Source organism: Anabrus simplex, chromosome 3 (genome assembly GCF_040414725.1).
Source record: "Anabrus simplex isolate iqAnaSimp1 chromosome 3, ASM4041472v1, whole genome shotgun sequence".
Taxonomy (NCBI): domain Eukaryota; kingdom Metazoa; phylum Arthropoda; class Insecta; order Orthoptera; family Tettigoniidae; genus Anabrus; species Anabrus simplex.
Window position 1 is genome coordinate 437,039,608 of NC_090267.1, and position 13,272 is coordinate 437,052,879.

The 13,272-nt window shown below is 33.7% G+C and overlaps 1 protein-coding gene across 1 annotated transcript in view; it reads right to left on the minus strand.

Annotated features, from left to right (window-relative positions):
- Nucleotides 1–13,272, minus strand: part of HERC2 (E3 ubiquitin-protein ligase HERC2) — a 509,505-nt gene that overhangs the window by 230,952 nt on the left and 265,281 nt on the right. The window contains exon 36 of the mRNA XM_068226746.1: nt 12,773–12,979. Within this exon, the coding sequence (XP_068082847.1) occupies nt 12,773–12,979 (207 nt within the window). The remainder of the gene's footprint in view (nt 1–12,772; nt 12,980–13,272) is intronic.

The window sequence follows — 13,272 nt, forward strand, 5'->3', positions numbered from 1 at the left end:
ATACTTATGACATCAAAACGCAATCCCCAATTAATTTTAGCTGACTTTGACAAGATGTGTATAATGTTCTTAGACTTTTCTACTATATGTTGTAGATGTCTAATGAATCTGAATTGACTGTTGATTAATATCCGCAGATATTTCATTAAATTAGTCTGTTTTATTTTGTCATTGTTGAGATATATGCTTAAAATCTGAGGGTGTTTTGGCTTTTTCTTAGTCACTAGCATTACTTGAGTTTTATTTATGTTAAAAGATAATTTATTTTGGCTCAATTGGAGATTTTCATTTCAATATTGGCCTTGTTTTCAATTTGCAGTGCGTTTTCGCCTCTAATTAGGACCAAGACACCATCTGCAAAAGAAATCACTTGAGTGTCCTTCTTGTAGTTTAGTTTTAATAATGAGTCGTACTGAATATTCCATAGACCAGGTCCGAAGCAAGATCCTTGCGGGCATGCTCTGCTTACAATCCTTTCTATCTCTAAGCTGTTAATAGCTAATGTACAACTTCTCTCACTTATTTAACTTCTGATCAAGCAGTAGACGTTCTTAGGACAACAAAATTCCTTTAAGGCGTTAAGAATCCCAGGTCACCAGGTACTATCAAAGGCGCCTTCTACGTCCGAGCTGATCATAGCGATACTGTCCTTATTTTTCAGTAACTTCTCTATGTAGTCCTTGACGGCCGTAATCGCATTAACTGTGCTGGATTAAGGCCTGAACCCGGACCGACTGTCGCGTAGCATATTAATGTATGTATGTACTAAAAGAAATGACAGACTCTCCCTAAGACTGGCTAAAGTCTTACCAACTATTAAAAATATAAAACACATGGGAATACAGTGCATGAAAGCAGTATTAGATTATTTTATGTAGCTGGGTTCTCAGAGTGTACCCAAAAATAGTTTTCACATTAAACAGAACACAATCACAGTGCACTGTAACGTGACATGAGACGAAGAAAGCCAAGCAATTTGTAACAAGAAAATAATTTGGAGTAGATCTTTTCAGGTTTGTAATTCTTATTGAAAAACATTACATAAACCAACAGAGCATGTGTCCTTGGCCAGCAGGTGCCAAAATACTAGAGCAAGAAATAGCATCCTGATCGTATGTTAACATGTATTCAGGGAATAAAAGACAACGGTGAATGGCTACATGACACAAGCAATATCAGAGCTAAGACTTTATTCTACATGCTGAGCAATGTGCAAAGAATGTGGTTCTCGAGAAATCTCAAACCTGAGTACTGCGCTGGTCTCGAGAAAATCCTGAAATTCACATCCCACTTCCTATCTCTACAAGGCACACCCCTTTCTAGTCCCCCAAACAAGTCTCATATTCATAGCAGAATCAAGAATCAAATCCAGACCATGTGATTGGGAAAGTACTGCACCAACCTCTAGACTATGATAATGGGCTTAGTTATAGCAGATTTATAATTTCTCTGAGCGAGTAAGTGATTACAGACATATCATTTGGCACTGTACGAATACAGCTTATAAATCTCATGTTTATTCCGTATTGGCTCAGCACAACTAAGGTTAAGTTATGAGTAGGTTCCCACCTTCCAATACTTATCAATTTCTATATAATAGGCTTATTAATTACATAATATAAACCATATAATCTCTAGTACATGTTTCGTTCCGATTATGGAACATCTTCAGCTAAAATTTGATAAAATGGCAAGACAATTAAAATACATTGATGTTATGATGATACAAAAGCTAAAAGATATGATAAAATGGCTCGAAGATTAAAACGTATGATAATGATGATGAGATAAAGTTCATTCATGTTGGTTAAAAATTCAACAAGTCAGTGTTCAAATGACGAATTAAAAACGGCGATAAGGTTCTTCTTCATGTTGGAGACGTGTACATTTTGTTGATCTTGAAGATAAATTGAAGAAATACAAGATTTTCTTATATGTATTTATCGGGGGAACTCTTGATAAAATAACCGTAGTTGAAGTTGAGTTTTGGTAGGATTATTGAAATGAGTCTGAAACGAGAAAAGAATGAGTAAAATAGAAAATATTTTAAGGAGAAAACCTTGTTAAAAATGTATGTTCGCGAGAATGAAGGATAATGGAGTTGATTACCTTATAGACAGTCTTGTCGTATTTAACGTCCTCCCTTACGCCGTGTTGTTAACTGACTGAGTCCTGTGTACGTGTGTAAGGTACTTGCGGTGGGCGGGGAGTATTGGAAGGAGAGGTAAGTGACGTGAGGAGAGCGGGTGAAATGTTGTGTAGGGTGGAGCTAACTGAGGAGTGGCGTTGTGATAGGCTAGGGGAAACGGAAGGAAAGGTAGGGGGACAATTATGTAGGGTGGAGCTAATCGGAAGGAGGTGTGTTGGTTGTTTGTTGGGATTCTTTTTGATGGTTTCTTTAGATGAATCTAAATTGGTAGCCTCTTCTAATAATATATTTATATTTTCCGTAATTTCGTTAACATTCTGGTTGGGATTTCGCTTCTGATCAATTTCAATATAGATATTTTCAAGGATATTCATTAATTTACCTTTGTTTAGCGTTCGTAGAATGGTTAAGTCCCTTTCTATCGATGTAAAATTGTGTTTATATTCGGTCATGTGAAGACTCATGGCCGAGTACTTCCTGTGTTTTTCGGCATTAATATGTTCTTGATATCTTACTGAGAAATTACGGCCTGTTTGTCCGATATAAGAATTGGCACAATTTGAGCATTTAAGCCTATATATCCCGGAATTTAAATATTTGTTATTACTTGCAATACTTTGGTGATTGAAAATTAAACGTTGATTGTTGTTATTGGTGCGAAAAGCAATTTTGAAATTGAATTTCTTAAAAATGTTAGTAATCTGGTAAATATTCCCGTTATTATAAGTAAAGGTGGCGAAGTTCTTCTTTTTATGTTCTTTTACTAGCTGCGTTTGAGGTTTATTCTTCATTTTATTCATTAATCTATCTATGTAGTGTTTTGTGTATCCGTTGCTTATCGCTATTTTGTAAATGAGATTAATTTCTTTTTGGAGGTCGTTTTTGGATAAGGGAATGTTAAAGGCTCTATTTAACATGCTTAAAAAGGAACTCCTTTTATGTGCCTCAGGATGGTATGAATCTTTTCGTATGGTGTTTATAGTTTGAGTCGGTTTTCTAAAGATTGTAAAGGCCAACTTTTCTTCTTTCCTTTCGATTGTTAAATCAAGGAAATTTAGTTTTTTATTGTTCTCGGTTTCTAATGTAAATTTTATGAAAGGGTCTAAACTGTTGATCTGGTCTAATAAATTAGTGCTACTATTGATTTGTTCATCTATAATTGCGAAGATGTCATCGACAAACCTTAGCCAGATAATGATACCTTTTTCATCATTTAAAATTTTATGTTTTTCTAAGTGATCCATGTATATTTCAGCAAGGATACCTGACGCTGGAGATCCCATAGGAAGACCACTTTGTTGATATACTGTGTTATTGAAGGAAAAGTAATTATTGTTAAGTGTAAATTCTAGGAGTAACATAAATTCTTCTGTTTCATGGTTACTAAGTTTTCTGTGTGTCTTTAAGTTGTTCTTAATTATATTTAGAGTTTCTTTCGTGGGGATCGTAGAATACATATTAGTGACGTCGAATGAGTTCAAGGTGAAAGATGGTTTTAATTTTGTGTTCTTGATAATTTTACAAAATTCTATTGAATTATTGATTGTGGTTCTGCTTTGGAAAGTATAGTACTTTTTTAGGAAGCTATTGATAAATTTAGAGGTTTTGTAGGTGGGGCTATTTCTAAAGTTAATAATTGGTCTAATGGGTGTGTCAGGTTTATGTATCTTAGGCAAAGCTCTTGCTGTTGGTAGTCTTGGATTCATATTAATTAGGTTTGATATTTCGTTCTCATTAAGGATGAAATTAATGTTTTTAAGTATTTGTTTTAGTTTTCTTTGGACAGAGTTAGTCGGGTCTTTTTTAATTTTTGTGAAAGTATTATCTGAAAAAAATGCTTCGGTTTTTTCTATATATTCTTTTTTATGCATAATAACTGACACATTGCCTTTATCCGCCTTTGTGATTATAAGGTCATTATCTTTTATTTTTTGTTTTAGGCCTTTTATATCTGTAGAAGGTAAATGGAGTGTGTTAACTTTCTGATCTTTAAATAATTCTACAAGTTTCTTTTTGACTTCGAATTTAGTTTCAAGTTGTCGATCTATTGGAAGCTGAGCTATGACTTGTTCTACTTCAGCAATGGTTGTTATGTATTGCTTTTGGTTGTATGGATTAGACCAATTATGTTTGGGTCCTTTGTTGATAATCTGCAACTCTTTGTCCTCGAAAACAACGTCAGTTAGATTCTTAGTCGGGGGGTGAAAGGTTGAATTGGGTTCGATGTTAATGGAGGATTCTTTTGACTGATTTATGTTTTTTTGATTTAGAGTAAGACCGTGAAGTTTTTTGTTCAAGATTTCTTGTTTCTTATCTAAGATATTTTGAATTTTTGTATCACCATATTTCAAAAAGGAATCCCATTCAATAGGGGCCATAAGGGAGGAAGCTTCTAGATGAGCGTTATATAACTTAGAGTTTAAAAAAGACTTTTTTCTGTATAGAAATTTAATTTCATTTTTGAGCCATAAGTCGTTAGTTTTTTCCTGAGTAGCTTTGCGCCATTTTGTTGTACAAGGTTTTCTCTGTACTGAATTTAGAAATTTAGGAACGAGTTTATGATGTAAACATTGTTTTAGGAAATTTATGTCTTTGCCAATTTTTGACAATTTAATCTTTAAGTTCAAATAGGTATTTGATTGTTTTTTTGCCTGGTTGGCTAAATTACAGCTTATAAATCTCATGTTTATTCCGTATTGGCTCAGCACAACTAAGGTTAAGTTATGAGTAGGTTCCCACCTTCCAATACTTATCAATTTCTATATAATAGGCTTATTAATTACATAATATAAACCATATAATCTCTAGTACATGTTTCGTTCCGATTATGGAACATCTTCAGCTAAAATTTGATAAAATGGCAAGACAATTAAAATACATTGATGTTATGATGATACAAAAGCTAAAAGATATGATAAAATGGCTCGAAAATTAAAACGTATGATAATGATGATGAGATAAAGTTCATTCATGTTGGTTAAAAATTCAACAAGTCAGTGTTCAAATGACGAATTAAAAACGGCGATAAGGTTCTTCTTCATGTTGGAGACGTGTACATTTTGTTGATCTTGAAGATAAATTGAAGAAATACAAGATTTTCTTATATGTATTTATCGGGGGAACTCTTGATAAAATAACCGTAGTTGAAGTTGAGTTTTGGTAGGATTATTGAAATGAGTCTGAAACGAGAAAAGAATGAGTAAAATAGAAAATATTTTAAGGAGAAAACCTTGTTAAAAATGTATGTTCGCGAGAATGAAGGATAATGGAGTTGATTACCTTATAGACAGTCTTGTCGTATTTAACGTCCTCCCTTACAAGTAATAGTTACTTGTAACTTGGTAGCCAACCAGGCAAATTCCAAACTGAATAGGTTTATCAATCTTAAAATTAAAATATCCAAGTTGTCTAAAGATATAACATTTTTAAAGCAATGTTTAAAACTAAAATTGATCCCAAAATTTTTGAAACCTACACAAAGAAAGAACTTAACCGTCCCAAGTATGAACAAAGTCCAAGATAAAGTAAATGTAATATGGTTAAGGAATGAAATTAAGTCACTATACAAGAAGAAATCCCAATTGAACTTACAACTATATAAAATTCATTTAACGGTAGCTCAGACATTAACCCCATTAAAATGGATTTCTTTCCAATTTCACGTAGACTACAAATTGATGGTTTTACTCGACAAGAAACAGGCCACATTAGACAAGAAATTATCACATTTAAAAGAATCTCAAACACTATCCATTGTACAGAATACAGATAAACAAAGAACAACTACTTCAAATGTTCACACACCCACAATTGTTAATTTAACCAACGTGCAGTTTTCTGGAACAGAAACGGAACTCCTGAATAAAGGTCCAAAGTATAACTGGCCTAGTGGAAAAAAGGACTTAGATATTATTACCACAGTGGCTGAGGTAGAAGCTAATATCTCTAAACTCCCCTTTGAAGTTCAAAATGACATTAGATTTAACATAAAAAAGAAATTACCTACACTGGCTAAAGAACTTAATGCTAAATCCGACTCTAATCAAAAATCTTTACTATGTAATTTGAGAACGAAAATAGAAGACAACAACATCATAGTCACAATAGCTGACAAGGGAAGGTCTATGGTGTTAATGGATAAGGACCATTACATAAATAAAACTGAAGAATTTTTTAAGGATAAAATTTATACAATAGTTAGCAAAGATCCTATCGTAAGAATACAACGTAATTTAAAATCTCTAATTAAGAACTCCACATTCCTTCTCAATGAACAGGAACAACAGAGACTGATCAACATGAACCCCAGCATTCCAATAGCCAGAGCCCTACCTAAGATCCATAAAAACAACATTCCCGTACGTCCGATTATTAACTGCCGTAATAGCCCTACCTATAAAGTTTCCAAATATATCCATGGTTTTCTCAAACAACATTACAAGTTTCATAATAAACTTCCTTTAAAGAATTCAATCAAATTTTGCGATATTTTAAGTAAATTTGACTTACAACCTAACCATATAATGTGTTCCTATGATGTCATAAACATGTACCCAAATATACCTACTAAAGAAACAGTCAAAATTATCTATGACAATATTTCAAAACATAGCAGCCTGAGTAAGCTGGAAATTGATGAATTTATGAAGATCCTGAATTTTGTATTGAATAACAACTTTTTTTCCTTTAATGGTAAGATTTATCAACAGACTGGCTTAGCCATGGGTGACCCTTTGTCCGGCATCTTGGCTGATATTTACATGGACTCAATAGAATACACGAAAATTAAAGAACATATAAAAGGAATATGTTTATGGCTGAGATTTGTTGACGACACTTTTGTAGTTATTGACAAAAATGTTACTAACAGCGACGAAGTTTTAGAGATTTTAAATAAAATTGATCCTAATGTAAAATTCACTAAAGAAGACGAAGTTAAACAGTCCTTAAATTTTTTAGATATAACGATCACGCGCGCCAATAATACTTTCGATTTTCAAATCTACAGAAAACCTACACAGTCTCCTATAACCATAAATAATTCCTCTTTACATCCTAAATCTCAAAAACAAGCGTCATTCTATAATTTAATACACAGAGCCTTAAAAATCCCATTATCCCCTAACAACTTAAAAATAGAATTAAACTACATAAGGAACTTGGCCAAGCTTAATGGGTTCAAGGTTGAAATGATTAACCAGTTAATCAGTAAAGTTAAATATAAACTATCCACGAATCTCATTCCGGATAAACCTAAAAAAAACTAGTTTCGCTACGTTTACATACAATAACCCAGCCATCCACCAGATCGCCAACACACTGAAGAAATACGACACTAACATTGCTTTCAGAACAGTCAATACAAATCAAAGTATATTTTTTAATCATAATAAAGTCAATCATAAAAACAGCCGTTTTTCGAGATCTGGTATTTACAGACTCACTTGTGCTCAGTGTGGATTTAGTTATGTTGGACAGACTGGGCGCAGCTTTCATACGAGATATATGGAGCATTATAATGCCTTAAAGCACAACAAATATTCAGCGATGAGCTCACACATGAGTGAAACAGGACATCAGTTCACATCAATTGATAAAGATCTCACTATTCTAAAATGCATAGGCAAAGGAAAACTTATGAATGAATTAGAAAATCTTTACATCTTTTTAGACCAAGCCTATAACAAAGACCATAATCTTAACGATATCACGGAAACAAAAAATCCTTTATATGAGCTAACTCCAAAGTTATTAGGCATGGTGAATTCAAAACATAATACAATCCCGCCAACTTTTAGAACTTCTTGTTCTAAAGCTTCCACCACCTCGTCAAATGATAGGCCCGCCCATCTTGCTCCTAACAGCCCGCCAATAACAACATATGCGCGCAAGGATCCACCCACCATTACCCCCCCTCCATGTCCTTCACTGCCTCAGCCACACCGTTATAATACTAGAAGTCGAAAACCCAGTCAAGCTAGCGTTGCTGTAACAACCTGACGTACTTAATACGCTCCGTACGAGTAAGTACCACATTAACCATCTTTGACGTACGGGAAGTCTCTTGTACAGTACGGTATTATTAACAAACTTTCTTCTACATTTTGTTTCAGAAAATCCTGAACATTTCTTCCAACAAATGTTTCAACGGAATTATATATCAACTTGACTATCTTTTAGACCCATTCGACTACCATTTTTCCGAACTCCACTAGCTTTGACATACGTCTTATCACAAGCAACGCCATTCTTATTGAAGTTCCATTTTCTTCTCGACTTTCAGATCTCCCAATCATATACATTTTAAACTTGTTTTTTACATTCACACTTCCGTTTTAAATAACTGAAAGTGATTTTACCACCTTGGATTCAACTTGGGAATTGAAGAAACATCCCCCTTTGACGATTGTATTTATACTCAAGGCCTTCACAGTCTTAATGATATTATAAAAATATAGATCCATTTCAGTTTTAGACTCTCAAAGCTTCATGTTTAATCACGTTTTAATCTTCAAAACTGTTAATTTCACTCTCTTTTAACATACTTTGGTGCATTATCGTTGTCTTAGAAGTTATTGTATAATGTTTTACGAAACCATTTTTCAACATTTTAACCTATAATTTATAAGTATATGTATTATTTTAAGATTGATATAGGCTGATGATGCCCGTAAGGAGGGTGAAACATGTACCTTTGACTTTTATGTATTATGTATAAAAAATATTTGACCATATGAAATAGTGGATCATAATGTATTGTATTGAACAGGTGGACTTATAATATTGTAATAATACTTGAGACATGAGTCCTCCCTTACGCCGTGTTGTTAACTGACTGAGTCCTGTGTACGTGTGTAAGGTACTTGCGGTGGGCGGGGAGTATTGGAAGGAGAGGTAAGTGACGTGAGGAGAGCGGGTGAAATGTTGTGTAGGGTGGAGCTAACTGAGGAGTGGCGTTGTGATAGGCTAGGGGAAACGGAAGGAAAGGTAGGGGGACAATTATGTAGGGTGGAGCTAATCGGAAGGAGGTGTGTTGGTTGTTTGTTGGGATTCTTTTTGATGGTTTCTTTAGATGAATCTAAATTGGTAGCCTCTTCTAATAATATATTTATATTTTCCGTAATTTCGTTAACATTCTGGTTGGGATTTCGCTTCTGATCAATTTCAATATAGATATTTTCAAGGATATTCATTAATTTACCTTTGTTTAGCGTTCGTAGAATGGTTAAGTCCCTTTCTATCGATGTAAAATTGTGTTTATATTCGGTCATGTGAAGACTCATGGCCGAGTACTTCCTGTGTTTTTCGGCATTAATATGTTCTTGATATCTTACTGAGAAATTACGGCCTGTTTGTCCGATATAAGAATTGGCACAATTTGAGCATTTAAGCCTATATATCCCGGAATTTAAATATTTGTTATTACTTGCAATACTTTGGTGATTGAAAATTAAACGTTGATTGTTGTTATTGGTGCGAAAAGCAATTTTGAAATTGAATTTCTTAAAAATGTTAGTAATCTGGTAAATATTCCCGTTATTATAAGTAAAGGTGGCGAAGTTCTTCTTTTTATGTTCTTTTACTAGCTGCGTTTGAGGTTTATTCTTCATTTTATTCATTAATCTATCTATGTAGTGTTTTGTGTATCCGTTGCTTATCGCTATTTTGTAAATGAGATTAATTTCTTTTTGGACAACTGACGTTGTTTTCGAGGACAAAGAGTTGCAGATTATCAACAAAGGACCCAAACATAATTGGTCTAATCCATACAACCAAAAGCAATACATAACAACCATTGCTGAAGTAGAACAAGTCATAGCTCAGCTTCCAATAGATCGACAACTTGAAACTAAATTCGAAGTCAAAAAGAAACTTGTAGAATTATTTAAAGATCAGAAAGTTAACACACTCCATTTACCTTCTACAGATATAAAAGGCCTAAAACAAAAAATAAAAGATAATGACCTTATAATCACAAAGGCGGATAAAGGCAATGTGTCAGTTATTATGCATAAAAAAGAATATATAGAAAAAACCGAAGCATTTTTTTTCAGATAATACTTTCACAAAAATTAAAAAAGATCCGACTAACTCTGTCCAAAGAAAACTAAAACAAATACTTAAAAACATTAATTTCATCCTTAATGAGAACGAAATATCAAACCTAATTAATATGAATCCAAGACTACCAACAGCAAGAGCTTTGCCTAAGATACATAAACCTGACACACCCATTAGACCAATTATTAACTTTAGAAATAGCCCCACCTACAAAACCTCTAAATTTATCAATAGCTTCCTAAAAAAGTACTATACTTTCCAAAGCAGAACCACAATCAATAATTCAATAGAATTTTGTAAAATTATCAAGAACACAAAATTAAAACCATCTTTCACCTTGAACTCATTCGACGTCACTAATATGTATTCTACGATCCCCACGAAAGAAACTCTAAATATAATTAAGAACAACTTAAAGACACACAGAAAACTTAGTAACCATGAAACAGAAGAATTTATGTTACTCCTAGAATTTACACTTTCGTCGCCATAAGACCTATCTGTGTCGGTGCGACGTAAAGCCCCTAGCAAAAAAAAAAAAAAAAAAAAAAAAAAAGAATTTACACTTAACAATAATTACTTTTCCTTCAATAACACAGTATATCAACAAAGTGGTCTTCCTATGGGATCTCCAGCGTCAGGTATCCTTGCTGAAATATACATGGATCACTTAGAAAAACATAAAATTTTAAATGATGAAAAAGGTATCATTATCTGGCTAAGGTTTGTCGATGACATCTTCGCAATTATAGATGAACAAATCAATAGTAGCACTAATTTATTAGACCAGATCAACAGTTTAGACCCTTTCATAAAATTTACATTAGAAACCGAGAACAATAAAAAACTAAATTTCCTTGATTTAACAATCGAAAGGAAAGAAGAAAAGTTGGCCTTTACAATCTTTAGAAAACCGACTCAAACTATAAACACCATACGAAAAGATTCATACCATCCTGAGGCACATAAAAGGAGTTCCTTTTTAAGCATGTTAAATAGAGCCTTTAACATTCCCTTATCCAAAAACGACCTCCAAAAAGAAATTAATCTCATTTACAAAATAGCGATAAGCAACGGATACACAAAACACTACATAGATAGATTAATGAATAAAATGAAGAATAAACCTCAAACGCAGCTAGTAAAAGAACATAAAAAGAAGAACTTCGCCACCTTTACTTATAATAACGGGAATATTTACCAGATTACTAACATTTTTAAGAAATTCAATTTCAAAATTGCTTTTCGCACCAATAACAACAATCAACGTTTAATTTTCAATCACCAAAGTATTGCAAGTAATAACAAATATTTAAATTCCGGGATATATAGGCTTAAATGCTCAAATTGTGCCAATTCTTATATCGGACAAACAGGCCGTAATTTCTCAGTAAGATATCAAGAACATATTAATGCCGAAAAACACAGGAAGTACTCGGCCATGAGTCTTCACATGACCGAATATAAACACAATTTTACATCGATAGAAAGGGACTTAACCATTCTACGAACGCTAAACAAAGGTAAATTAATGAATATCCTTGAAAATATCTATATTGAAATTGATCAGAAGCGAAATCCCAACCAGAATGTTAACGAAATTACGGAAAATATAAATATATTATTAGAAGAGGCTACCAATTTAGATTCATCTAAAAAAACCATCAAAAAGAATCCCAACAAACAACCAACACACCTCCTTCCGATTAGCTCCACCCTACATAATTGTCCCCCTACCTTTCCTTCCGTTTCCCCTAGCCTATCACAACGCCACTCCTCAGTTAGCTCCACCCTACACAACATTTCACCCGCTCTCCTCACGTCACTTACCTCTCCTTCCAATACTCCCCGCCCACCGCAAGTACCTTACACACGTACACAGGACTCAGTCAGTTAACAACACGGCGTAAGGGAGGACGTTAAATACGACAAGACTGTCTATAAGGTAATCAACTCCATTATCCTTCATTCTCGCGAACATACATTTTTAACAAGGTTTTCTCCTTAAAATATTTTCTATTTTACTCATTCTTTTCTCGTTTCAGACTCATTTCAATAATCCTACCAAAACTCAACTTCAACTACGGTTATTTTATCAAGAGTTCCCCCGATAAATACATATAAGAAAATCTTGTATTTCTTCAATTTATCTTCAAGATCAACAAAATGTACACGTCTCCAACATGAAGAAGAACCTTATCGCCGTTTTTAATTCGTCATTTGAACACTGACTTGTTGAATTTTTAACCAACATGAATGAACTTTATCTCATCATCATTATCATACGTTTTAATCTTCGAGCCATTTTATCATATCTTTTAGCTTTTGTATCATCATAACATCAATGTATTTTAATTGTCTTGCCATTTTATCAAATTTTAGCTGAAGATGTTCCATAATCGGAACGAAACATGTACTAGAGATTATATGGTTTATATTATGTAATTAATAAGCCTATTATATAGAAATTGATAAGTATTGGAAGGTGGGAACCTACTCATAACTTAACCTTAACTGTACGAATATGTAGTTTAAAAAGTGGAATAAGTTTTTCACACTCACCTGCTTTGGTAAAGTAACACTGATGCTGTTGTCCTGGCCACCCACCATTGAGAGAAGCAAGTTCACCCAGGTAGGTGTGCTCAGAGCTCGGCACATAGATGGAGATGCAGCGATTGCTCGAATAAAACCAAGGGTAGCCCATTCCAGGTGGTGATTCTGAGCCAGTAACTGCATTTGACTAGGTGATTCAGAGGTCTTGCTGCCTATCTGCAGAAAATTAAAGCAGAATTTAGGAAACAAGAAAAAAACATCAAAAAACACAACTACAAATAGCAATATTTGTCCTTGTCTTTTTAAGTTTTCAGATTTGTCTTTGTCTCCTCTCTCTATACATACATACATACATACATACATTATCATTATAGACTGTTATGCCTTTCAGCGTTCAGTCTGCAAGCCTCTGAGAATTTACTAAACGTCGCCACAATCCTCGATTTGCAACTAGTGTTGTGGCCTCATTTAGTTCTATACCTCTTATCTTTAAATCGTTAAAAACCGAG